Raw genomic sequence first — 27,879 nt, forward strand, 5'->3', positions numbered from 1 at the left:
AGGAACAGACAGTGAGCCTGTCTCTCAATAATAATAATACAGTGTGTGATCTCCTGTCCCAGCCTGAGGAACAGACAGTGAGCCTGTCTCTCAATAATAATAATACAGTGTGTGATCTCCTGTCCCAGCCTGAGGAACAGTGAGCCTGTCTCTCAATAATAATAATACAGTGTGTGATCTCCTGTCCCATCCTGAGGAACTGAGAGCCTGTCTCTTAATAATAACGTAACGCATACGACTACCATTGCATGTTGTGAGAGCCGGCTTACCAGCGCAGTGACGTCACCGCCCTTCCCTGCGAATAGCAGGGACCACAGCTGACGGGAGATTTCCCTTTAGCTCAAGTGGCTGGGTCCCTGTTGAGTGACCCCAGAGGCCCGGGTTTGAGTCCCCGATGGTGAGGGGCCGACCTGAAGCGGCAGAGGCGAGAGTGCATACCCACGTGAACCCTGGAGCGTTACAATAATAATACAGTGTGTGATCTCCTGTCCCAGCCTGAGGAACAGACAGTGACCCTGTCTCTCAATAAGAATAATACAGTGTATGATCTCCTGTCCCAGCCTGAGGAACAGACAGTGACCCTGTCTCTCAATAATAATAATACAGTGTGTGATCTCCTGTCCCAGCCTGAGGAACAGACAGTGAGCCTGTCTCTCAATAATAATAATACAGTGTGTGATCTCCTGTCCCAGCCTGAGGAACAGTGAGCCTGTCTCTCAATAATAATAATACAGTGTGTGATGTCCTGTCACAGTCTGAGGTACAGATATTCTATTGACTGTATCTTATTTGGCAACTCTGAAATTTATTAGACACACCTATGAAGCTTTTTGAATTGAGTTGAACTGCAAGGGAAGAGAGGGGGAGATGTTGGAGAGAGGAGGAAGGGGAGTGTGGAATTTGACCTGTAGTGCAGTTAGCTGGGGGTGGCAGGAATTTGCATTTTCTCTTTTCTGTTTGTGCCTTTCTGCTTCTGTATTCAGGGCAGGACTTGCAGTCAGCTGGCAGACTGGGGATTAAGAAGGAGGCCTCAGGGGGCTGATGCCGGAAAGGAGAGGAAAATGTGGGAAGAGGAGAGAGGCACTGCCTGTTCTTCAGGGCTCAGGCAGGAGGGCAGGCATAGGGTGTGCAGGAGGACAGGTGTGCAGGAGGACAGGAGGACAGCTGTAGGGTGTGCAGGAGGACAGGTGTGCAGGAAGACAGGTGTAGGGTGTGCAGGAGGACAGGTGAGCAGGAAGACAGGTGTAGGGTGTGCAGGAGGACAGGTGTAAGGTGTGCAGGAGGACAGGTGTAAGGTGACAGGAGGACAGGTGTACAGGAGGACAGGTGTAGGGTGTGCAGGATGACAGGTGTACAGGTGACAGGGGTACAGGTGTACAGGATGATAGGTGTAGGGTGTGCAGGAAGACAGGTGTAGGTTGTGGAGGAGGACAGGTGTACAGGAGGACAGGTGTAGGGTGTGCAGGAGGATAGTTATAGGGTGACAAGAGGACAAGTGTACAGGAGGACAAGTGTAGGGTGACAGGAGGACATGTGTAAGGTGTACAGGAGGACAGGTGTAGGGTGACAGGAGGAAAGGTGTACAGGAGGACAGGTGTAGGGTGTGCAGGAAGACAGGTGTGCAGGAGGACAGGTGTGCAGGTGACTGGAGGACAGGTGTAGGGTGTGCAGGAGGACAGGTGTACAGGAGGACGGGTGTACAGGAGGAAAGGTGTGGGGTGACAGGAGGACAGGTGTACAGGAGGACAGGTGTAGGGTGTGCAGGAGGACAGGTGTACAGGAGGACAGGTGTAGGGTGTGCAGGAGGACAGGTGTACAGAAGGACAGGTGTGCAGGAGGACAGGTATAGGATGTGCAGGGGGACAGGTGTACAGGTGACAGTTGTAGGGTGTGCAGGAGGACAGATGTGCAGGAGGACAGGTGTACAGGAGTACAAGTGTAGGGTGTGTAGGAGGACAGGTGCACAGGTGACAGGAGGACAAGTGTGCAGGAAGACAGGTGTAGGGTGTACAGGAGGACAGGTGTGTGGACGACAGGTGTACATGAGGACAATTGTAGGGTGACAGGAGGACAGGTGTACAGGAGGACAGGGGTACAGGTGTACAGGAGGACAGGGGTAGGGTGACAGGTGGACAGGGGTACAGGTGCATAGGTGACAGGAGGACAGGTGTGCAGGAAGACAGGTGTAGGGTGTACAGGAGGACAGGTGTGTGGAGGACAGGTGTACAGGAGGACAATTGTAGGGTGACATGAGGACAGGTGTACAGGAAGACAGAGGTACAGGTGTACAGGAGGACAATTGTAGGGTGACATGAGGACAGGTGTACAGGAGGACAGGGGTACAGGTGTACAGGAGGACAGGGGTAGGGTGACAGGTGGACAGGGGTACAGGTGTACAGGAGGACAGGGGTACAGGTTACAGGAGGACAGGGGTAGGGTGACAGGTGGACAGGGGTACAGGTGTACAGGAGGACAGGGGTACAGGTTACAGGAGGACAGGGGTAGGGTGTGCGGGTGAAAGTTGGGAGTAGGTGAATGGGTGTGCGATGGGGCAGATGAGTAGTGATAATGTGGGGGTAAAGATGTGTTGTGCGCTGTCTCCGCCCAGGAAGGGAAATGAGTGTGCAGGTGTGCTGATTTCTTTCTCTGTAACTCTTGCCGTGTTAATGCATGAGATGTGTTTATAGGCTGTGCTGTGATCAGGAGATTCATGCATGTTTCTGACAGGCAGTGACTGATCAGGTGATAGATTGGCCTGCGCAGATCTCAGCCTCCCCCAGCTGCACTGATAGTGTAATCTATACATCCTGCAACCTCCTGCTGTCTCTCTCTTCTGCACTTATAGTGTAATCTTCCAGTGATCTCCCCACACACGCTATACAGTACCTCCTGCACTGTTTCACTCTCCTGCACTCTCGCACCCTCTCCCTCTTGTCTCACTCTCTCCCTCTCTCCTGCCCTGACTCGTCCGCTGCTCTGTCTCGATGAAAATCTCGTCGGGAAGCTCTTTGCAATTCAAATGGCAGGCTGTGCTGGCTGCTGTCCAGCTCTCTTGGGGTGATCTGTGTATTCAAGAGCAGGTCAGGGCAGCCTCTGCACTGCTGAACCACTTCCAATGTCAGACCACGCAGCGCCCGTGGAAAAGTACGACAGTTCTGTGGACCTGTTGCAGATCTTATCACCGTCTCACTGGGCTTTACTGCACTTTACCGCGCTTTTACCCTGATCTCACTGGGCTTTAGTGCACTTTACTGTGCTTTTACCCTGATGTCACTGGGTTTTACTGCACTGAACTCTGTTTTTACCCAAATCTCACTGGGCTTTACTGCACTGTCCTGTGCTTTTACCCTGATCTCACTGGGCTTCGCTGTGCTGTACTGTGTTTTTACCCTGATCTCACTGGGCTTTACTGCACTGTACTGTGTTTTTACCCAGATCTCACTCTGATTTACTGCACTGTACTATTTTTACCATGATCTCACTGGGCTTTCCTGCACTGTACTGTTTTTACCATGATCTCACTGGGGTTTACTGCACTGTACTGTGTTTTTACCCTGATCTCACTGGGCTTTCCTGCACTGTACTGTTTTTACCATGATCTCACTGGGGTTTACTGCACTGTACTGTGTTTTTACCCTGATCTCACTGGGCTTTCCTGCACTGTACTGTTTTTACCATGATCTCACTGGGGTTTACTGCACTGTACTGTGTTTTTACCCTGATCTCACTGGGCTTTCCTGCACTGTACTGCGCTTTTACCCAGATCTCACTGGGGTTTACTGCACTGTACTGCGCTTTTACCCTGATCTCACTGGGGTTTATTGCACTGTACTGTGTTTTTACCCTGATCTCACTGGGCTTTCCTGCACTGTACTGCGTTTTTACCCTGATCTCACTGGGCTTTCCTGCACTGTACTGCGCTTTTACCCTGATCTCACTGGGGTTTACTGCACTGTACTGCGCTTTTACCCTGATCTCACTGGGGTTTACTGCTCTGTACTGCGCTTTTACCCAGATCTCACTGGGGTTTATTGCACTGTACTGTGTTTTTACCCTGATCTCACTGGGCTTTACTGCAGTGTACTGTGTTTTTACCCAGATCTCACTCTGATTTACTGCACTGTACTATTTTTACCATGATCTCACTGGGCTTTACTGCTCTGTTCTGTTTTTACCCTGATCTCACTGGGGTTTACTGCACTGTACTGTGTTTTTACCCTGATCTCACTGGGCTTTCCTGCACTGTACTGTTTTTACCATGATCTCACTGGGGTTTACTGCACTGTACTGTGTTTTTACCCTGATTTCACTGGGGTTTACTGCACTGTACTGTGTTTTTACCCTGATCTCACTGGGGTTTACCGCTCTTTACTGCGCTTTTACCCTGATCTCACTGGGCTTTCCTGCACTGTACTGTGTTTTTACCCTGATCTCACTGGGCTTTCCTGTACTGTACTGCGCTTTTACCCAGATCTCACTGGGGTTTACTGCACTGTACTGCGCTTTTACCCTGATCTCACTATGGTTTACTGCTCTGTACTGCGCTTTTACCCAGATCTCACTGGGCTTTCCTGCACTGTACTGCGCTTTTACCCTGATCTCACTGGGGTTTACTACTGTACACTGTACTGTGTTTTTACCCTGATCTCACCGGGCTTTACTAGACTAGACTGTGTGGGTCTCGCTGTGAGCAGCACAGAACAGTCACCTCTGCTGCCGAGAGCAGAGTGTTAGTCTGGGGCTGCCGGCTCTTTGGGGGTTCCCTGTCGGTGAGGCCCACGCTCCCGCACCCCCCTCCCCGCGAGCCGGTATTCCCACAGACAGAGCGCGAGCCGCACAAAGCCTCTCTCCGGGACCGCGTTCGCGAGAGCAGCGCCGCACCAATTGCAGAGTCTTGGCCGGCGAGCGGCGGCCGCGGATTGGCTCCGCGCGGCTCGGCTGATCGCGGAGGAGCCGGGGTCGCGGGGACGGGAGGAGGGAGGAGGAGGAGGAGGAGGGACGCAGCGATGCTCGCGTAGGAAATGTCACAGTAGCGGTTCTGCAGGAGCAGAGACGGAGACAGGAGCCGCTCGGGCTGCGGACCGGAGCTCGCGCGGGGACGGTGAGTGGGCGCGCGCGCGGCTGGCTTCTCGCGCCGATCGCATCCCGGCACCTGCCCGCACGGGCCCGGCGCGAGACCGGAGCGAACACGGGGATACAGGGATCAGCTGCAAATATCCTGGAGAGAGAGAGAGACAGGAGCAGAGAGAGACCGAGATGGGGAGAGAGAGAGACAGGAGCAGAGAGACAGACAGAGATGGGGAGAGAGACAGGAGCAGAGAGAGAGAGGAAGAGATGGGGAGAGAGAGAGACAGGAGCAGAGAGAGACCGAGATGGGGAGAGAGAGAGACAGGAGCAGAGAGACAGACAGAGATGGGGAGAGAGACAGGAGCAGAGAGAGAGAGGAAGAGATGGGGAGAGAGAGAGACAGGAGCAGAGAGAGACCGAGATGGGGAGAGAGAGAGACAGCAGCAGAGAGAGACCGAGATGGGGAGAGAGACAGACAGGAGCAGAGAGAGACAGACAGACAGACAGGCTCAGAAAGACAGGAGCAGAGAGAGAGAGAGAGAGAGACAGGAGATCAACAAGTATTGTGTGTGAAAGTCCTGTGACGTGTTTGTCTTGTAAATGTCTGCAGAGGTTGTAGTGACTGTATCTGCTGTGGCAGCACTGTACCTTACCTGTCTCTCCAATAAGCCTGTTTCAATAGAGAGACGGGAGGAGAGAGAGAGACGGGAGGAGAGAGAGACAGGGCTGGGAGAGAGTTGCAGCTGGCTCTCCTCTGCCCTGCTTCTGTTACAGTGTCAGGTTTCCTTGTGTATTCGACTGCGGGTCTGTTTCGCTCCTGTACCTCTCTAACAGTTCACTTCAACTCTAACAGTCTCTCCTTCTCATTATCGCCTCCTCTCTCCTCTCTCTCCTCCTGTCTCTCCCTCACTCCTCTCTCTTCTCTCTCTCCTCCTGTCTCTCCCTCTCTCCTCTCTCCTCTCAATTCAATTCAATTCAATACAAGGTGCTTTATTAGCATGACCGATGGGTACAATCAGTGTTGCCAAAGCAAATAAAATAATTAAATTCACATGAAACACAACAAAAAATAAAAGTAAAATAAAATCTACAGACATATTACAGACATTTACAACAAAGACATATCATTAAATATTGACATATACTGTAGGCGGCTGGAGCATTATTGGGAGACAGACTCACTGTTCCTCAGGCTGTGACAGGAGATCACATACTGGGCTGCCAGTTCAACTGAGTTCCCTCCTCCCTCTCCCAGTAGAATTGGGACCCGTTGTGATTCTGGCAGGTGTGGGAACTCTGGGATTAGATTTCTGAATTTCAGGAAGAATGTTTCTCTAATCCCAGAGTATCTGTCACAGTGCAGTAGGAAGTGCACCTCTGTCTCTATTTCTCCCCGCTGGCAGTGGGAGCACAGCCTGTCCTCTCTGGGCAGCCAGGTCTGCCTGTGTCCAGTTTCTCTGGCCAGGCTGTGGTCACTGAGCCTGTACTTCATCAGATTCTGTTTCTTTTTGCTGTTTCTTATCTTGGTCAAATATTCGGCTAGTGTGTATTGTGTGTTTAGGGTTCTGTAGCATTCCAGTTTATGTTGTGTTTGTGTGTGTGTGTCCCAGTGTGTGAGATATTGCTGTTTGATCTGTGCTGTGATGTGGTTGAGTCTGTGGTTGAGTTGTGGTGCTCTAGCAGTGCTGTCCTGATGCTGGTTAGTGTCGGTGTTGCTCAGGTCAGTGAGCCTCAGGACCAGCTGGCTCAGGGGGCTCTGTTTTGGGCTTAGCTCTTGGCTCAGCAGGGCTTTGTGGTGGTAGGAATTTTGGTCGCTGTTTTTTAGGTGTAGCCAATACTTTAATACTCTTTTCTGTATGTTTATCAATAGTGGGTACTGGCCTAATTTGGCCCTGCACCTGTTGTTAGGAGTTTTTCTCTGCACATGGAGGATGTTTCTACAGATCTCCATGTGCAGAGTTTCTGTGGGGTGTTTGTCCCATTGAGTGTACTCCTGGTCTGTGTTAATTTCATTATTTTATTTGCTTTGGCAACACTGATTGTACCCATCGGTCATGCTAATAGAGCACCTTGAATTGAAAATTGAATTGTGTGAGTGTGAGTGTGAGTGTGAGTGTCTCCTCCCTGTGATATCCAGGGTGCACTCTGTCTAATGCCCTTTGTTAGCCTCAGCAGGCTCCAGCTCCCCCACAACCCTGAACTGGGTAAACTGGTTAGAAAATTCATGGATAAGCAAAGGGTTACTAGTATTGCTATTCTAATTCTTTTTAAGAACAGAAACATTAAAATGTTTTAAAACTGTTTTCTCTTCTCTTGAAGACAAAACCAAGACTGGGACACTGGGAGAGACAGAGAGAGACACTGAGACAGAGAGACAGAGAGAGACACCGAGACACACAGAGAGACACTGAGGCACACAGAGAGAGACGCTGAGAGACACTGAGACAGAGAGATACACTGAGAGAGACACTGAGACACACAGAGAGAGACACTGAGACACACAGTGAGAGACGCTGAGAGACACTGAGGGACAGAGAGATACACTGAGAGAGACACTGAGACACACAGAGAGAGACACTGAGACACAGAGAGAGAGACACTGAGACATACAGAGAGAGACAGAGAGAGACGCTCAGAGACACTGAGACAGAGAGAGACACCGAGACACACTGAGAGAGACACCGAGACACACATAGTGAGACACTGAGACACAGAGAGAGACACTAAGACAGAGAGAGACACAAAGAGACACTGAGGCACTGAGAGACAGAGAGAGACACTGAGACACTGAGAGACAGAGAGAGACAGAGACAGACAGAGAGGAAAGACACTGAGTGACAGTGCGATGGGTGGGGGGGGCCAGCAGACGGAGGCCGGCGGGGGGACGGCGGACTGTGGGGGCTCGCGAGGAGGCGTGTTCACCTGGGAGGAGGTGCAGAAACACACCCACCCAGACGACAGGTGGCTGGTGATCGAGAGGAAGGTGTACAACATCACGAAGTGGGCCCAGAGGCACCCAGGGGGCAGACGGGTCATCAGCCACTATGCTGGAGAGGACGCCACCGTAAGACGCCCCCAGATCTGTTCCGGAAGCACTGAGCCCTGCACCCCGTACACACAGCACCCACACACACACTTCACTGGTATCACTCTCGACCAGTTACTGGGATTACAGTCACACTGACAGAGCAGTCTGAGACTCTCCAGGCTGGACTGACTGGACTGTGAGCTGGATTAGTTATTAACTGGGATTATAATCAGACTCACACTGACAGAGCAGTCTGAGACTCTCCAGGCTGGACTGGACTGACTGGACTGTGAGCTGGATTAGTTATTAACTGGGATTATAATCAGACTCACACTGACAGAGCAGTCTGAGACTCTCCAGGCTGGACTGGACTGACTGGACTGGGAGCTGGATTAGTTATTAACTGGGATTATAATCAGACTTCACTGACACTGACAGAGCAGTCTGAGACTCTCCAGGCTGGACTGGACTGACTGGACTGTGAGCTGGATTAGTTATTAACTGGGATTATAATCAGACTCACACTGACAGAGCAGTCTGAGACTCTCCAGGCTGGACTGGACTGACTGGACTGGGAGCTGGATTAGTTATTAACTGGGATTATAATCAGACTTCACTGACACTGACAGAGCAGTCTGAGACTCTCCAGGCTGGACTGGACTGACTGGACTGTGAGCTGGATTAGTTATTAACTGGGATTATAATCAGACTCACACTGACAGAGCAGTCAGACTCTCCAGGCTGGACTGGACTGACTGGACTGGGAGCTGGATTAGTTATTAACTGGGATTATAATCAGACTTCACTGACACTGACAGAGCAGTCTGAGACTCTCCAGGCTGGACTGGACTGACTGGACTGGGAGCTGGATTAGTTATTGACTGGGATTATAATCAGACTCACACTGACACTGACAGAGCAGTCTGAGACTCTCCAGGCTGGACTGACTGGACTGTGAGCTGGATTAGTTATGAACTGGGATTATAATCAGACTCCACTGACACTGACAGAGCAGTCTGAGACTCTCCAGGCTGGACTGGACTGACTGGACTGTGAGCTGGATTAGTTATTAACTGGGATTATAATCAGACTCACACTGACAGAGCAGTCTGAGACTCTCCAGGCTGGACTGACTGGACTGTGAGCTGGATTAGTTATTACCTGAGACTCTGCCCTGACCTCTCTCTCCCTCAGGACGCCTTCAGAGCTTTTCACCCCGAGCTCAACCTCGTGCGCAAGTTCCTCAAGCCACTGCTGATTGGAGAGCTGGCCCCAGGGGAGCCCAATCATGATCGTCAGAAGAGCGTGAGTCCCGCCCAACCCCACCCTTTCAGGGCAGACTCCAATGAGAGCGGGCCTTTCACAGACGCCACACCCCTCACCGTGGTTACCTGCTGAGTCCCCACCCGCCAGCTCATCCTGTTCGTGTTCGCGGCAGGCCATGTGACGTGGGCTGGGTCTTGGCGATCACACACGCCACCCCTGTGGGGGCAAGAGGCAGGGAGGGGGGCAGCTCTGTCTGCCTAACCGGTCTAATTAGAGTCTGGTTATCGAGCTGACGAGTACAAGTCTGCATAATCAATGGGCCTGTGACAGTGACACCTGGACTGACACACACAGTCCTGCCTGACAGGCCCCCCACCAAGAGAGGGTGCTGTTCACCAGCCCTGCCAGTAAGGGCTGCTGGGAGGGATAAAGGACCCCTGGGAGCCCTCTGACAACTGGCTGCAGGGCTGCACTGCCACCTAGTGGCCAGTCACCCCCCTGCAGGCCGCTGTCAGGAGCTGTCGGACACTGCATCGCGTTCACTGCTGTCGTGGAGTTGAACTGGAATACTCTCCCTTCTCCACCTCTGCCTCCTCTCCCTCACTTCTCTACCTCCCTGCCTCTCTGTCTCCTCTCCCTCCCTCTCTGTCTCCTCTCTCCTCTCCCTCCCTATCTCTGTCTCTTCTCCCTCTCTCCTCTCCCTGCCTCTGTCTCCTCTCTCCTCTCCCTCCCTCCCTGTCTCCTCTCTCCTCTCCCCCCCGCCTCTGTCTCCTCTCTCCTCTCCCTCCCTCCCTGTCTCCTCTCTCCTCTCCCTCCCTATCTCTGTCTCTTCTCCCTCTCTCCTCTCCCTGTCTCCTCTCTCCTCTCTCCCCCCCCTGCCTCTGTCAATTCAATTCAATTCAAGGTGCTTTATTAACATGACCGATGGGTACAATCAGTGTTGCCAAAGCAAATGAAAGTAATGATATTTACATTAAACAAAACAAAAAATAAAAGTAAAATAAAATCTACAGACATATTACAGACATTTACAACAAAGACATATTATAAAATATTGACATATACTGGAGGCGGCTGGAGCATTTTTGGGAGACAGACTCACTGTTCCTCAGGCCGTGACAGGAGATCACATACTGGGCTGCCAGTTCAACTGAGTTCCCTCCTCCCTCTCCAGTAGGATTGGGACCCGTTGTGATTCTGGCAGGTGTGGGAACTCTGGGATTAGATTTCTGAATTTCGGGAAGAATGTTTCTCTAATCCCAGAGTATCTGTCACAGTGCAGTAGGAAGTGCAGCTCTGTCTCTATTTCTCCCCGCTGGCAGTGGGAGCACAGCCTGTCCTGTCTGGGCAGCCAGGTCTGCCTGTGTCCAGTTTCTCTGGCCAGGCTGTGGTCACTGAGCCTGTACTTGTCAGGGTCTGTTTCTTTTTGCTGTTTCTTATCTTGGTCAAATATTCAGCTAGTGTGTATTGTGTGTTTAGGGTTCTGTAGCATTCCAGTTTATGTTGTGTTTGTGTGTGTGTCCCAGTGTGTGAGATACTGCTGTTTGATCTGTGCTGTGATGTGGTTGAGTCTGAGTTGTGGTGCTCTAGCAGTGCTGTCCTGATGCTGGTTAGTGTCGATGTGGCTCAGGTCAGTGAGCCTCAGGACCAGCTGGCTCAGGGGGCTCTGTTTTGGGCTCAGCTCTTGGCTCAGCAGGGCTTTGTGGTGGTAGGAATTTTGGTCGCTGTTTTTTAGGTGTAGCCAATACTTTAATACTCTCTTCTGTATGTTTACTCCTGGTCTGTGAGGGGACCCCACACTTCACTGCCGTTTAGGGCAATGGGTTGGATTACACTTTGAAATATTTGGAGCCAGATTCTTGTTGGTGGGTTGATGTTGAAGAGCCTCCTTCTTATTGTGTAGAAAGCCCTGAGTGCCTTCACTGCCAGGTCAAAACTCGCTGATGGTGAGACTGAGATATGTGTAGCTGAATGTGTGCTCCAATGTGTTGTTGTTGAGTGTGAATTTGTACCTGTTTCCCTGAGGGCTGGCTTTCTTCTGGAAAACCATAACTCTGGTCTTGTCCAGATGGGCTGGCAGTGCCCAGGTCTGACAGTGCTGCTCCAGCAGTGCCAGGTTCTGCTGCAGCCCCTGTTCTGGGTCCAGATTGACTGTCAGTGCCCAGGTCTGACAGTACTGCTCCAGCAGTGCCAGGTTCTGCTGCAGCCCCTGTTCTGTGGGCAACAGCAGGACCAGGTCATCTGCGTAGAGCAGGAACTTGATTTCTGTGTTGTGTAGTGTGAGACCAGGAGCTGCAGACTGTTCCAACATTCCTACTAATTCGTTGATATAGATATTGAACAGTGTTGGGCTCAGGCTGCAGCCCTGTCTCACCCCACGGCCTTGGGTGAAGAATTTAGTCCTTTTGTTTCCAATTTTCACTGCACATTTGCTCTCTGAATACATTGATTTAATTATTTTGTACACTTTGCCCCCTATGCCACTTTGGAGTAGTTTATAAAACAATCTTTCATGCCAAATCGAGTCAAAAGCTTTTTTGAAATCGACAAAGCAGGTAAAAAATTTTCCTTTGTGTTTTTGGTGGACGTGTTTGTCTATTGGTGTGTGTAGGGTGTAAATGTGATCAGATGTGCAGTCATCTGGTAAGAAGCCAATCTGACTCTTGCTCAGGACATTGTGTTCGGTAAGGAAGGCCAGTATTCGTGTGTTTAGGATACTGCAGAATACCTTCCCCAGGTTACTGTTCACACAGATGCCTGGTAGTTGTTGGGATCGAGTCTATCTCCACTCTTATAGATGGGCGTGATCAGTCCTTGGTTCCAGGCCTCTGTGAAACATCCGGCTGTCATGATGAGATTGAGGAGTTTGAGCTGGGCTTGTTTCAACTTTGTGCTGCTGTGTCTCAGCATCTCGTTGTTGACTCCATCTTGGCCGCAGGCTTTGCGTGGTCTGAGGGCCTGGAGTTTGTCCAGTAGCTCCTGCTCAGTGATTGGGGAGTCTAAGGGGTTTTGGTTGTCTTTGATAGCCAATTCCAAAATTTTGAGTTTTTCATAAATGGCGTTTTGGTCTGATTGATTTGTATTTGGGAGCTTTTGATAGAGATTTTGATTTTGTCTCTCTCTCCTCTCCCTCCCTCCCTGTCTCCTCTCTCCTCTCCCTCCCTGCCCCTGTCTCCTCTCTCCTCTCCCTCCCTGCCTCTGTCTCCTCTCTCCTCTCCCTCCCTGCCTCTGTCTCCTCTCTCCTCTCCCTCCCTGCCTCTGTCTCCTCTCTCCTCTCCCCCCCTGCCCCACGCCCCTCTCCCTCCTCCTCTCTGTGCTCCGATCCCGGCCTGCAGGAGGCTGTGCTCCGTGACTTCCGGGCCCTGCGGGAATCCGTGGAGAAGATGGAGCTGTTGCGGGCCGAGCCCTGGTTCTTCTGGCTGTACCTGGGCCACATCATCCTGCTGGAGGCGCTGGCCCTGGCGCTGCTGTGGACACTGGGCACCGGCTGGCCCCAGACGCTGCTGTGCGCGGTGCTGCTGGCCACCTCCCAGGTACTGAGGGCCAGGGGGCGCCAGTCTGCCTCCGGCTCTCCCTCCTCCTCCCCCTCCTGGCTCTCATCTTCCTCCCCCTCCTTATCCTCCTCTTCCTTATCCTCCTCCTCACTCTCCTCTTCCTCACCCTCCTCACTCTCCTCTTCCTCATCCTCCTCCTCACCCTCCTCATTGTGCTCCTCACTCTCCTCATCTTCCTCACCATCCTCTTCCTCACCTTCCTCCTCATCCTCCCATTCACTCTCCTCCTCATCTTTCTCCTCATCCTCCTCACTCTTCTCTTCATCCTCCTCCTCACCCTCCTTATCCTCCTCCTCGCTGTCCTCACCCTCCTCCTAACTCCCCTCGCCCTCCTCACTGTCCTCCCCCTCATCTTCTTCACCCTCCTTCTCACTTCCCTCACCCTCCTTGCTATCCTCACCCTCCTCACCTTCCTCACTTCCCTCGCCCTCCTCACTCTCCTTACCCTCCTCACCTTCCTCACTTCCCTCGCCCTCCTCACTCCCCTCACCCTCCTCCTCACTGTCCTCACCCTCCTCACCTTCCTCACTCCCCTCACCCTCCTCACTGTCCTCACCCTCCTCCTCACTCCCCTCGCCCTCCTCACTGTCCTCACCCTCCTCCTCACTCCCCTCGCCCTCCTCACTGTCCTCACCCTCATCACCCTCCTCATTGTCCTCACCCTCCTCATCTTCCTCACCCTCCTCCTCACTCCCCTCCCCTCCTCACTGTCCTCCCCCTCATCTTCCTCACCCTCCTACTCACTCCCCTCGCCCTCCTCGCTGTCCTCCCCCTCCTCATCTTCCTCATCCTCCCCCTCACTCCCCTCACCCTCCTCACCCTCCTCGCCCTCCTCGCTGTCCTCACCCTCCTCCTCACTCCCCTCGCCCTCCTCACTGTCCTCACCCTCCTACTCACTGTCCTCACTCTCATCACCCTCCTCATTGTCCTCACCCTCCTCATCTTCCACATCCCCCTCCTAACTCCCCTCGCCCTCCTCACTGTCCTCCCCCTCATCTTCCTCCCCCTCCTCCTCACTCCCCTCGCCCTCCTCACTGTCCTCCCCCTCCTCATCTTCCTCACCCTCCTCCTCACTCCCCTCACCCTCCTCACTGTCCTCACCCTCCTCCTTACCCTCCTCGCCCTCCTCACTGTCCTCACCCTCCTCACCTTCCTCACTCCCCTCGCGCTCCTCACTGTCCTCACACTCTTCCTCACTGTCCTCGCCCTCCTCATCTTCCTCACCCTCCTCGCCCTCCTCATCTTCCTCACCCTCCTCTCCCTCCTCGCTGTCCTCATTCTCCTCACCTTCCTCACCCTCCTTGCCCTCCTCTCTGTCCTCACCCTCCTCATCTTCCTCACCCTCCTCCTCACTGTCCTCACTCCCCTCGCCCTCCTCACTCCCCTCACTCTCCTCACCTTCCTCGCTGTCCTCACCCTCCTCACTCCCCTCACCCTCCTTACTGTCCTCACTCTCCTACTCACTGTCCTCCCCCTCCTACTCACCCTACTCACCCTCCTCACCCTCCTCGCCCTCCTCACTGTCCTCACCCTCCTCCTCACTCCCCTCGCCCTCCTCGCTGTCCTCACTCTCCTCCTCACTGCCCTCACCCTCCTCCTCTCCCCTCTCAGGCGCAGGCTGGCTGGCTGCAGCACGATTTCGGCCACCTGTCAGTGTTCAGGTCATCACGCTGGAATCACCTGCTGCACAAGTTCACCATTGGACACCTCAAGGTAACCTGATTCAGCCCAGACAGTTCCTCCAGCCTATCAGTGTGTTACTCTTCCTTCAGACTGAAGCCCTGTCTGTCTGTCCTCAGGGAGCCTCTGCTAACTGGTGGAACCATCGGCATTTTCAGCACCATGCGAAGCCCAACATCTTCAGGAAAGACCCTGATGTCAACATGCTGCACACCTTCGTACTGGGAGAGACCCAGCCTGTGGAGGTCAGACTGACTCACTGACTCACTGACTCACTGACGCACTGACTCACTGACTCACTGTCACTGTCTCACTGACTCTCACTGACTCTCACTGACTCTCACTGACTCTCACTGTCTCACTGTCTCACTGTCTCACTGTCTCACTGGCTCACTGTCTCATTGACTCACTGTCTCACTGACTCACTGTCTCACTGTCTCACTGTTTCATTGACTCACCGTCTCACTGACTCACCGACTCACCGACTCACTGACAGCCTGAGACACTGCCTGAATTACTACCACACTGACTGACTGGTGCAGTAACACAACAACACACTGACACTGTCTTTCTTCCAGTATGGGATTAAGAAACTGAAGTACCTGCCCTACAATCATCAGCACCAGTATTTCTTCCTCAGTGAGTCTTCTTTTGTCTCAATATTTCTCTCCCACATTCTGTGTCCTCTCAGTGCAGTGTTAGTGTACTGGAGTGTCCAGTCAGTGTGTCTGTATTAACCCCTCTCTCTCAGTGCAGTGTTAATGTACTGGAGTGTCCAGTCAGTGTGTCTGTATTAACCCCTCTCTCTCAGTGCAGTGTTAATGTACTGGAGTGTCCAGTCAGTGTGTCTGTATTAACCCCTCTCTCTCAGTGCAGTGTTAATGTACTGGAGTGTCCAGTCAGTGTGTCTGTATGAACCCCTCTCTCTCAGTGCAGTGTTAATGTACTGGAGTGTCCAGTCAGTGTGTCTGTATGAACCCCTCTCTCTCAGTGCAGTGTTAATGTACTGGAGTGTCCAGTCAGTGTGTCTGTATTAACCCCTCTCTCTCAGTGCAGTGTTAATGTACTGGAGTGTCCAGTCAGTGTGTCTGTATGAACCCCTCTCTCTCAGTGCAGTGTTAATGTACTGGAGTGTCCAGTCAGTGTGTCTGTATGAACCCCTCTCTCTCAGTGCAGTGTTAATGTACTGGAGTGTCCAGTCAGTGTGTCTGTATGAACCCCTCTCTCTCTTAGTGCAGTGTTAGTGTACTGGAGTGTCCAGTCAGTGTGTCTGTATTAACCCCTCTCTCTCTCAGTGCAGTGTTAATGTACTGGAGTGTCCAGTCAGTGTGTCTGTATTAACCCCTCTCTCTCTCTCAGTGCAGTGTTAAAGTACTGGAGTGTCCAGTCAGTGTGTCTGTATTAACCCCTCTCTCTCAGTGCAGTGTTAGTGTACTGGAGTGTCCAGTCAGTGTGTCTGTATGAACCCCTCTCTCTCAGTGCAGTGTTAATGTACTGGAGTGTCCAGTCAGTGTGTCTGTATGAACCCCTCTCTCTCAGTGCAGTGTTAATGTACTGGAGTGTCCAGTCAGTGTGTCTGTATTAACCCCTCTCTCTCTCAGTGCAGTGTTAATGTACTGTAGTGTCCAGTCAGTGTGTCTGTATTAACCCCTCTCTTTATCTCTCTCTCTCAGTGCAGTGTTAATGTACTGGAGTGTCCAGTCAGTGTGTCTGTATGAACCCCTCTCTCTCAGTGCAGTGTTAATGTACTGGAGTGTCCAGTCAGTGTGTCTGTATGAACCCCTCTCTCTCAGTGCAGTGTTAATGTACTGGAGTGTCCAGTCAGTGTGTCTGTATTAACCCCTCTCTCTCTCAGTGCAGTGTTAATGTACTGGAGTGTCCAGTCAGTGTGTCTGTATTAACCCCTCTCTCTCAGTGCAGTGTTAATGTACTGGAGTGTCCAGTCAGTGTGTCTGTATTAACCCCTCTCTCTCTCAGTGCAGTGTTAATGTACTGGAGTGTCCAGTCAGTGTGTCTGTATTAACCCCTCTCTCTCTCAGTGCAGTGTTAATGTACTGGAGTGTCCAGTCAGTGTGTCTGTATGAACCCCTCTCTCTCTCAGTGCAGTGTTAATGTACTGGAGTGTCCAGTCAGTGTGTCTGTATGAACCCCTCTCTCTCTCTCAGTGCAGTGTTAGTGTACTGGAGTGTCCAGTCAGTGTGTCTGTATGAACCCCTCTCTCTCAGTGCAGTGTTAGTGTACTGGAGTGTCCAGTCAGTGTGTCTGTATTAACCCCTCTCTCTCTCAGTGCAGTGTTAATGTACTGGAGTGTCCAGTCAGTGTGTCTGTATGAACCCCTCTCTCTCTCAGTGCAGTGTTAATGTACTGGAGTGTCCAGTCAGTGTGTCTGTATGAACCCCTCTCTCTCTCTCAGTGCAGTGTTAGTGTACTGGAGTGTCCAGTCAGTGTGTCTGTATGAACCCCTCTCTCTCAGTGCAGTGTTAGTGTACTGGAGTGTCCAGTCAGTGTGTCTGTATTAACCCCTCTCTCTCTCAGTGCAGTGTTAATGTACTGGAGTGTCCAGTCAGTGTGTCTGTATTAACCCCTCTCTCTCTGTACAGTTGGACCCCCCCTGCTCATCCCAGTGTACTTCCACATCCAGATAATTCAGACCATGATCTCCCGTCGTGACTGGGTGGTGAGTGTCCTGATTGCAACTTCTCCCTAGTTATTTGCATGGCAGTGAATGTATATGGATCAGGGTCCTGCCCTGTCCAGCCCTGCCCTGCCCTGTCCTGCATTCTCCAGCCCTCTCCAACCTTGTCGAGCTCTATCCTGCCCTGTCCTGCCCTGTCCAGCTCTGTCCAGCTCTGTCCAGCCCTCTCCAGCCCTCTCCTGCCCTCTCCAGCCCTCTCCAGTCCTGTCCAGGTCTGTCCAGCCCTGTCCTGACCAGTCCAGCCCTGTCTAGTCCACCCCTGTCCTGCCCTGTCCTGCCCTGTCCTGCCCTGTCTTGTCCTGCACTGTCCAGCCCTGTCCTGCCCTGTCTTGCCCTGCCCTCTCCAGCCCTGTCCAGCCCTGTTCTGCCCTGTCTTGACCTGTCCAGCCCTCTCGAGCCATGTCCTGCCCTGCCCTCTCCAGCCCTCTCCAGCCCTCTCCAACCTTGTCCAGCCCTGTCCAGCCCTGTCCTGCCCTGTCCTGCCGTGTCCTGCCCTGTCCAGCTCTGTCCAGCCCTCCCCAGCCCTCTTCAGCCTTGTCCAGCTCTGTCCAGCCCTGCCCAGCTCTGTTCAGCTCTCTCCAGCCCTGTCCTGCCCTGCCCTGCTCTCTCCAGCCTTGTCCAGCCTTGTCCAGCCTTGTCCAGCCTTGTCCAGCTCTGTCCAGCCCTGTCTAGCCCTGTCCAGCCCTCTTGAGCCCTGTCCTGCCCTGTCCTGCTCTGTCTAGCCCTGTCCTGACCTGTCCAGTCCAGCCCTGACCTGCCCTGTCCAGCCCTGTCCAGCCCTGTCCAGCCCTGTCCAGTCCAGCCCTGTCCTGCCCTGTCCTGCCCAGCCCTCTCCAGCCATGTCCTGCCCTGTCCTGTCTTGCCCTCTCCTGCCCTCTCCAGCCCTCTCCAGCCCTGTCCAGCCCTGTCCTGCCCTGTCTTGACCTGTCCAGCCCTCTCGAGCCCTGTCCTGCCCTGCCCTCTCCAACCTCGTCGAGCTCTGTCCAGCCCTGTCCTGCCCTGTCCAGCTCTGTCCAGCCCTCTCCAGCCTTGTCCAGCTCTGTCCACCCCTGTCCTGACCTGTCCAGCCCTGTCCTGACCTGTCCAGTCCAGCCCTGTCCTGCCCTGCCCTGTCCTGACCTGTCCAGCCCTGTCCAGCCCTGTCCTGACCTGTCCAGTCCAGCCCTGACCTGCCCTGTCCAGCCCTGTCCAGCCCAGCCCTGTCCTGCCCTGTCCTGCCCTGTCCTGCCCTGACCTGCCCTGACCTGCCCTGTCCAGCCCTGTCCAGTCCAGCCCTGACCTGCCCTGTCCAGCCCTGTCCTGCCCGGCCATGTCCTCCAGCTCTCTCAAGCCCTGTCCAGCCCTGACCTGCCCTGTCCAGCCCTGTCCAGTCCAGCCCTGTCCTGCTGTATCCTGTCCTGCCTTGTCCTATCCTGTCCGGACCTGTCCAGCCCTCTCAAGCCCTGTCCTGTCCTGCCTCTCCAGCCCTGACCTGCCCTCTCCAGCCCTGTTCTGCCCTCTCCAGTCCAGCCCTGACCTGTCTGTCCGCACTTCTCTCAGGACCTGCTGTGGTCTCTCACCTACTACCTGCGCTACTTCCTGTGCTACGTGCCCCTGTTCGGTGCCTGGGGTTCCATCGCACTCATCAGCTTTGTCAGGTGAGGTGACACTGTGTGTCAGTGTGTGTGTGTGAGACACACCGCGGGCTTCACAGTGTCAGTGTGTGTGTGAGACACACCATGGGCTTCACAGTGTCAGTGTGTGTGTGAGAGACACAGCGCGGGCTTCACAGTGTCAGTGTGTGTGTGAGAGACACACCACGGGCTTCACAGTGTCAGTGTGTGTGTGTGAGACACACCGCGGGCTTCACAGTGTCAGTGTGTGTGAGAGACACAGTGCGGGATTCACAGTGTCAGTGTGTGTGTGAGAGACACACCGCGGGCTTCACAGTGTCAGTGTGTGTGAGAGACACAGTGCGGGCTTCACAGTGTCAGTGTGTGTGTGTGAGACACACCGCGGGCTTCACAGTGTCAGTGTGTGTGTGAGACACACCGCAGGCTTCACAGTGTCAGTGTGTGTGTGTGAGAGACACAGTGCGGGCTTCACAGTGTCAGTGTGTGTGTGAGACACACCGCGGGCTTCACAGTGTCAGTGTGTGTGAGAGACACACCGCGGGCTTCACAGTGTCAGTGTGTGTGTGTGAGACACACCGCGGGCTTCACAGTGTCAGTGTGTGTGAGAGACACAGTGCGGGCTTCACAGTGTCAGTGTGTGTGTGTGAGACACACCGCGGGCTTCACAGTGTCAGTGTGTGTGTGAGACACACCGCGGGCTTCACAGTGTCAGTGTGTGTGTGAGAGACACACCGCGGGCTTCACAGTGTCAGTGTGTGTGAGAGACACAGTGCGGGCTTCACAGTGTCAGTGTGTGTGTGAGAGACACACCGCGGGCTTCACAGTGTCAGTGTGTGTGTGAGAGACACAGCGCAGGCTTCACAGTGTCAGTGTGTGTGTGTGAGACACACCGCGGGCTTCACAGTGTCAGTGTGTGTGAGAGACACAGTGCAGGCTTCACAGTGTCAGTGTGTGTGTGAGAGACACAGTGCAGGCTTCACAGTGTCAGTGTGTGTGTGTGAGAGACACAGTGCAGGCTTCACAGTGTCAGTGTGTGTGTGTGAGACACACCGCAGGCTTCACAGTGTCAGTGTGTGTGTGTGAGACACACCGCGGGCTTCACAGTGTCAGTGTGTGTGTGTGAGACACACCGCGGGCTTCACAGTGTCAGTGTGTGTGTGAGACACACCGCGGGCTTCACAGTGTCAGTGTGTGTGTGAGACACACCGCAGGCTTCAGTGTCAGTGTGTGTGTGAGACACACCGCGGGCTTCACAGTGTCAGTGTGTGTGTGTGAGACACACCGCAGGCTTCACAGTGTCAGTGTGTGTGTGTGAGACACACCGCGGGCTTCACAGTGTCAGTGTGTGTGTGTGAGAGACACAGTGCGGGCTTCGCAGTGTCAGTGTGTGTGTGAGAGACACACCGCGGGCTTCACAGTGTCATTGTGTGTGTGTGAGAGACACAGTGCGGGCTTCACAGTGTCAGTGTGTGTGTGTGAGAGACACAGCGCGGGCTTCACAGTGTCAGTGTGTGTATGAGAGACACACCGCGGGCTTCACAGTGTCAGTGTGTGTGTGTGAGACACACCGCAGGCTTCACAGTGTCAGTGTGTGTGTGAGACACAGCGCAGGCTTCACAGTGTCAGTGTGTGTGTGTGAGACACACCGCAGGCTTCACAGTGTCAGTGTGTGTGTGAGACACACCGCAGGCTTCACAGTGTCAGTGTGTGTGTGAGACACACCGTGGGCTTCACAGTGTCAGTGTGTGTGTGTGAGACACACCGCAGGCTTCACAGTGTCAGTGTGTGTGTGAGACACACCGCGGGCTTCACAGTGTCAGTGTGTGTGAGAGACACACCGCGGGCTTCACAGGGTCAGTGTGTAGGGTCAGGGTCAGTGTATAGGGGTCAGTGTGACAGGGTCAGTGTGTCAGGGTCTGTGTGTAGGGTCAGGGTCAGTGTGTAGGGGTCAGTGTGTCAGGGTCAGTGTGTAGGGGTCAGTGTGTAGGGGTCAGGGTCAGTGTGTAGGGGTCAGTGTGTCAGGGTCAGTGTGTAGGGGTTAGGGTCAGTGTGTAGGGTCTGTGTGTAGGGTTAGGGTCAGTATGTAGAGGTCAGTGTGTAGTGTTAGGGTCAGTGTGTAGGGTAAGTGTGTAGGGTTCAGGGTCAGTGTGTAGTGTCAGGGTCAGTTTGTAGGGGTCAGTGTGTAGTGTCAGGGTCAGTGTGTAGGGGTCTGTGTTTAGGGTTCAGGGTCAGTGTTTAGGTGTCAGTGTGTAGTGTCAGGGTCAGTGTGTAGGGGTCAGTGTGTAGTGTCAGGGTCAGCGTGTAGGGGTCAGGGCCAGTGTGTAGGGGTCAGGGTCAGTGTGTAGGGGTCAGTGTGTAGTGTCAGGGTCAGTGTGTAGGGGTCAGTGTGTAGAGTCAGGGTCAGCGTGTTGGGGTAAGTGTGTAGGGTCAGGGTCAGTGTATAGGTGTCAGTGTGTAGTGTCAGGGTCAGTGTGTAGTGTCAGGGTCCGTGTGTAGGGGTCAGTGTGTAGGGATCAGGGTCAGCGTGTTGGGGTAAGTGTGTAGTGTCAGGGTCAGTGTGTCAGTGTCAGTGTGTAGGTGTCAGTGTGTTGTGTCAGGGTCAGTGTGTAGGGGTCAGTGTCAGTCTGTAGGGGTCAGTGTGTAGGTGTCAGTATCAGTGTGTAGTGTCAGGGTCAGTGTGTAGATGTCAGTGTGTAGTGTCAGGGTCAGTGTGTAGGGGTCAGTGTCAGTCTGTAGGGGTCAGTGTGTTAGGGGTCAGGGTCAGTGTGTCAGGGTCAGTGTGTAGTGTCAGGGTCAGTGTGTAGGTGTCAGTGTGTAGTGTCAGGGTCAGTGTGTAGGGGTCAGGGTCAGCGTGTAAGGGTCAGTGTGTAGTGTCAGGGTCAGTGTGTAGGTGTCAGTGTGTAGTGTCAAGGTCAGTGTGTAGGGGTCAGTGTGTAGTGTCAGGGTCAGTTTGTAGGTGTCAGTGTGTAGTGTCAGGGTCAGTGTGTAGGTGTCAGTGTGTAGTGTCAGGGTCAGTGTGTAGTGTCAGGGTCAGTGTGTTGGGGTCAGTGTGTAGGTGTCAGTGTGTAGTGTCAAGGTCAGTGTGTAGTGTCAGGGTCAGTGTGTAGGTGTCAGTGTGTAGTGTCGGGGTCAGTGTCAGTGTGTAGGGGTCAGTGTGTAGTGTCAGGGTCAGTGTGTTGGGGTCAGTGTGTAGGTGTCAGTGTGTAGTGTCAAGGTCAGTGTGTAGTGTCAGGGTCAGTGTGTAGGTGTCAGTGTGTAGTGTCGGGGTCAGTGTCAGTGTGTAGGGGTCAGTGTGTAGTGTCAGGGTCAGTGTGTAGATGTCAGTGTGTAGTGTCAGGGTCAGTGTGTAGGGGTCAGTCTGTAGGGGTCAGTGTGTAGGGGTCAGTGTCAGTGTGTTGTGTCAAGGTCAGTGTGTAGGGGTCAGTGTGTAGTGTCAGGGTCAGTGTGTAGGTGTCAGTGTGTAGTGTCAGGGTCAGTGTGTTGGGGTCAGTGTGTAGGTGTCAGTGTGTAGTGTCAAGGTCAGTGTGTAGTGTCAGGGTCAGTGTGTAGGTGTCAGTGTGTAGTGTCGGGGTCAGTGTCAGTGTGTAGGGGTCAGTGTGTAGTGTCAGGGTCAGTGTGTAGGGGTCAGTCTGTAGGGGTCAGTGTGTAGGGGTCAGTGTCAGTGTGTAGTGTCAGGGTCAGTGTCAGTTGCTCAACCTCTCTGATTATCACTGGGCTATAACCCATGACCCCCCTCCCCCACAACCTGGATCCCCTTAACACTGGAGTGTTAGTCTGTATGTGGACTGAGAGTGTGAAGGAGAGAGAGGGAGGGAGAGAGTGAGGGGGCGACAGGATGAACACAGTGTTGATTCACAAATGGACGCCTCAGTAGTGTGGAATGATCAGCAGTCCTCTCCTCAGGTTCCTGGAGAGTCACTGGTTTGTCTGGGTGACTCAGATGAACCACATCCCCATGGACATCGATTACGAGAAGCACCAGGACTGGCTGAGCATGCAGGTACAGACTGTCCTCTGAACACACTGAACACACGGCCCCGTCCTCTGAACACACGGAACACACTGCCCCGTCCTCTGAACACACTGAACACACGGCCCTGTCTTCTGAACACACTGCCCCGTCCTCTGAACACACTGAACACAGGACTGTCCTCTGAACACACTGAACACACGGCCCCGTCCTCTGAACACACTGAACACACGGCCCTGTCTTCTGAAAACACTGCCCCGTCCTCTGAACACACTGAACACAGGACTGTCCTCTGAACACACTGAACACACTGCCCCATCCTCTGAACACACTGAACACATGGCCCTGTCTTCTGAACACACTGCCCCGTCCTCTGAACACACTGAACACAGGACTGTCCTCTGAACACACTGAACACACTGCCCCATCCTCTGAACACACTGAACACACGGCCCTGTCTTCTGAACACACTGCCCCGTCCTCTGAACACACTGAACACAGGACTGTCCTCTGAACACACTGAACACACGGCCCTGTCCTCTGAACACACTGAACACACTGAACACATGACTGTCCTCTGAACACACTGAACACACGGCCCCGTCCTCTGAACACACTGAACACAGGACTGTCCTCTGAACACACTGCCCGGTCCTCTGAACACACTGAACACACGGCCCTGTCTTCTGAACACACTGCCCCGTCCTCTGAACACACTGAACACAGGACTGTCCTCTGAACACACTGAACACACTGCCCCGTCCTCTGAACACACTGAACACAGGACTGTCCTCTGAACACACTGAACACACGGCCCTGTCCTCTGAACACACTGAACACACAGCCCTGTCTTCTGAACACACTGCCCCGTCCTCTGAACACACTGAACACAGGACTGTCCTCTGAACACACGGCCCTGTCCTCTGAGCACACTGAACACAGGACTGTCCTCTGAACACACTGCCCGGTCCTCTGAACACACTGAACACACGGCCCTGTCCTCTGAACACACTGAACACAGGACTGTCCTCTGAACACACTGAACACAGGACTGTCCTCTGAGCACACTGCCCGGTCCTCTGAACACACGGCCCTGTCCTCTGAACACACTGAACACAGGACTGTCCTCTAAACACACTGCCCTGTCCTGTGAACACACTGAACACACTGCACTGTGCTCAGGGATGTATATGCAGAGTCGTGACCCCTGTCTGCCTGTGTGTCTCAGCTGGCCGCCACCTGTAACATAGAGCAGTCCTTCTTCAACGACTGGTTCAGTGGACACCTCAACTTCCAGATCGAGCACCAGTGAGTAGCCCTGAGCACACAGCCTGCGCTCTGAGCACAGTGAGAACTGGACTGTCAGACAGTCCGCGCGGTCCGCGTTCTCGTGGCCTGACTCCCGTCTCTGTGTCCCCAGCCTGTTCCCCACCATGCCCAGGCACAACTACTGGAAGGTGGCGCCGCTGGTGCAGGCTCTGTGCCACAAGCACGGGGTGCCCTACCGTGTCAAGGGGCTGTGGCAGGGCTTCACCGACATCGTCAGGTAGGACCTGCTGCAAGGCATGCCTGAACACGCTGAAACACTCCTGAACACACCACCACACACCAGCATGAGCTGGAACATGCCGAGACACTCCTGAACACACCACCACACGCCAGCATGAGCTGGAACACGCCGAGACACTCCTGAACACACCACCACACACCAGCATGATCTGAAACACGCCGAGACACTCCTGAACACACCACCACACACCAGCATGATCTGAAACACGCCGAGACACTCCTGAACACACCACCACACACCAGCATGATCTGAAACACGCCGAGGCACTCCTGAACACAACACCACACACCAGCATGAGCTGGAACACGCCGAGACACTCCTGAACACACCACCACACACCAGCATGAGCTGGAACACACCAAGACACTCCTGAACACACCACCACACACCAGCATGAGCTGGAACACGCCGAGACACTCCCGAACACACCACCACACACCAGCATGAGCTGGAACACACCAAGACACTCCCGAACACACCACCACACACCAGCATGATCTGGAACACGCCGAGACACTCTTGAACACACCACCACACACCAGCATGAGCTGGAACACGCCGAGACACTCCTGAACACACCACCACACACCAGCATGGGCTGGAACATGCTAGCCACACACCTGAACATGTTACTAGCGTGTGTGTTAAGCCTTCTGTCCCTGTCTGTGTATTTAGCTCCCTCTCTCCTCCTCACAGCTCCCTGAAGAAGTCTGGAGATCTGTGGCTGGATGCCTACCTCCACAAATAGGCTGCTGCCCCTGTCTGTCTGTCCTGCCCGAAGTGACCTATCACCCAGCCAATCAACTCATCTGCCACTGCGATCATTTCATTGATCTGCACCCCTGATACTGTTGTCATTCTGCTTTTCTTTGTCCTCTTCTCTGGTTGTTGCTGAACCCAGAGAGGGAGAACAAGAAAGTCTAATCACTGAAGACGAGAGAATGAAGAAAATCAGAGAGAGAGACAGGAGGAGAGAGAGGGAGAGAGAGAGAGAGACAGGAGGAGAGAGAGGGAGAGAGAGGGAGAGAGAGAGAGAGAGACAGAAGGAGGGAGGGAGAGAGAGACAGTGAGAGAGAGACAAATGGATGAAACTCAAAGTGTTTAATAGAGAAGCCACCCAGAATGATGGAAAGAAGAAGAGAGAAGGAAAGGGCAAAAAAATGTCGCCAGATCCCCATTACCGAGAACATCAGGACAGTGATTAGCCCAGCAGGTCACACTCCAGTTTGCTCGGGCAGTGAAATTGGCCAGTTTCTTCTTTCTCTGTTCCGCTCTTTTCAGCCTCTGATCCAGATGACTAGTTGAGTCCCCTGTACTTCCTGTCACATGTACCAGGAGATGGACTATGATTGGCCAGTCCGTGTCCTCAACGGGAACCAGGAAACAATTCTGCCTTTTTGGGCCTAGGGACCATGTAGGAGTACTTGAATGTATTAATACTAAAACTAATTTAATTAATTTAATAATAGGCAAGTGTGTGTTTGTGTTTTTATATATCTTCTTTAATCCTCTCTGATCTCAGAGACACTGCAGGCCTGAGCAGCTCTGGAAGGGACAGACACTTTGTGTCAGGATGTCCACCTGCATTCTGGCCTCTGTCCAGGGGCACAGTTCCACCAGCCCACTCATTCATGGGTAGCGAGAACAGTGCAAGGAGGGAGCTCTGACCAGGAGCTGGACAGGGCCTTGAGCAGACAGCTCCTCAGACAGAGCTCAGGGTCCAGAGCAGACAGCTCCTCAGACAGAGCTCAGGGTCCAGAGCAGACAGCTCCTCAAACAGAGCTCAGGGTCCAGAGCCGACAGCTCCTCAGACAGAGCTCAGGGTCCAGAGCAGACAGCTCCTCAGACAGAGCTCAGGGTCCAGAGCCGATAGCTCCTCAGACAGAGCTCAGGGTCCAGAGAAGACAGCTCCTCAGACAGAGCTCAGGGTCCAGAGAAGACAGCTCCTCAAGACAGAGCTCGGGGTCCAGAGCAGACAGCTCCTCAGACAGAGCTCAGGGTCCAGAGCAGACAGCTCCTCAAGACAGGGCTCAGGGTCCAGAGCAGACAGCTCCTCAGACAGAGCTCAGGGTCCAGAGCAGACAGCTCCTCAGTCAGAGCTCAGGGTCCAGAGCAGACAGCTCCTCAAACAGAGCTCAGGGTCCAGAGAACACAGCTCCTCAAGACAGAGCTCGGGGTCCAGAGCAGACAGCTCCTCAGACAGAGCTCAGGGTCCAGAGCAGACAGCTCCTCAGTCAGAGCTCAGGGTCCAGAGCAGACAGCTCCTCAAACAGAGCTCAGGGTCCAGAGAAGACAGCTCCTCAAGACAGAGCTCGGGGTCCAGAGCAGACAGCTCCTCAGACAGAGCTCAGGGTCCAGAGCAGACAGCTCCTCAGACAGAGCTCAGAGTGCAGAGCAGACAGGTTCTCAGACAGAGCTCAGGGTCCAGAGTAGATAGCTCATCAGACAGACAGCTCAGACAGAGCTCAGGGTCCAGAGCAGACAGCTCCTCAGACAGAGCTCAGGGTTCAGAGCAGACAGCTCCTCAGACAGAGCTCAGAGTCCAGAGGGACAGGTTCTTTTATGATGGTGCTGTTTTCGACAGACACTGGACAAGCCCCCCTCTGACTACCTTGCTGAAGTCCAATAAACTTTCGGATGAGACCCTGGTGTGCTGGTTTCTTTTGCACAGAGCAACTGGGTTTAAGAGCCTCTTCCCTGCAAGAGGAGGAGAGTCAATACAACACTCTGCACATGCAATACTGCCAGGCCTTCATGACCCGAGCAGTGTCTGTCATCAGCTCCCCCTTGAGCTGTGACAGGAGATCACACACTGTATTATTATTATTGAGAGACAGGCTCACTGTCTGTTCCTCAGACAGGGACAGGAGATCACACACTATATTATTATTATTATTATTGAGAGACAGGCTCACTGTTCATCAGGTTGGGATGAGATCACCCACTGTGTTATTATTATTGAGAGACAGGCTCACTGTTCATCAGGCAGGGACAGTAGATCGCACACTGTATTATTATTGAGAGATAGGCTCACTGTCTGTTCCTCGGGCTGGGATAGGAGATCACACACTGTATTATTATTATTACTGAGAAGTTCACTGTTCCTGAAACTGGGACAGGACATCACACTGTATTATTATTATTGAGAGACAGGCTCACTGTCTATTCCTCAGGCTGGGACAGTAGATCACACACTGTATTATTATAGAGAGAGAGGCTCACTGTTCTTCAGGCTGTGACAGGAGATCACACACTGTATTATTATTATTGAGAGACAGACTCACTGTTCCTCAGGCTGGGACAGGAGATCACATACTGTATTATTATTATTGAGAGACAGGCTCACTGTTCCTCAGGCTGGGACAGGAGATCACACACTGTTATTATTGAAAGACAGGATCACTGTTCATCAGGTTGGGACAGGAGATCACCCACT

At 53.3% G+C, this 27,879-nt stretch overlaps 1 protein-coding gene across 1 annotated transcript; it reads left to right on the plus strand.

Annotated features, from left to right (window-relative positions):
• Positions 1-4,946: 4,946 nt before the first annotated feature.
• On the plus strand, positions 4,947-27,085 carry fads2 (fatty acid desaturase 2). The gene is made up of 13 exons (XM_088934536.1): positions 4,947-5,101; positions 7,387-8,131; positions 9,290-9,400; positions 12,697-12,894; positions 14,527-14,628; positions 14,715-14,840; positions 15,174-15,234; positions 17,196-17,272; positions 18,830-18,927; positions 22,807-22,903; positions 24,102-24,181; positions 24,294-24,419; positions 25,140-27,085. Exons 2-13 carry the CDS (start codon positions 7,913-7,915, stop codon positions 25,189-25,191), a joined length of 1,347 nt encoding a protein of 448 aa, XP_088790662.1. The 5' UTR covers positions 4,947-5,101; positions 7,387-7,912; the 3' UTR covers positions 25,192-27,085.
• The last annotated feature ends 794 nt before the right edge of the window (positions 27,086-27,879 follow it).

The sequence above is a fragment of the Atractosteus spatula genome, chromosome 16 (genome assembly GCF_055471065.1).
Source record: "Atractosteus spatula isolate fAtrSpa1 chromosome 16, fAtrSpa1.hap1, whole genome shotgun sequence".
Classification (NCBI taxonomy): Eukaryota; Metazoa; Chordata; class Actinopteri; order Semionotiformes; family Lepisosteidae; genus Atractosteus; species Atractosteus spatula.

Bases quoted from the DNA above. Each gene is read 5' to 3' on its own strand.
- fads2 (XM_088934536.1), top strand. From the start codon at position 7,913: ATGGGTGGGGGGGGCCAGCAGACGGAGGCCGGCGGGGGGACGGCGGAC. The intron at 14,629-14,714 runs GTAACCTGATTC...GTCTGTCCTCAG, and splicing joins TCACCATTGGACACCTCAAG to GGAGCCTCTGCTAACTGGTG. The intron at 24,420-25,139 runs GTAGGACCTGCT...TCCTCCTCACAG, and splicing joins GGCTTCACCGACATCGTCAG to CTCCCTGAAGAAGTCTGGAG.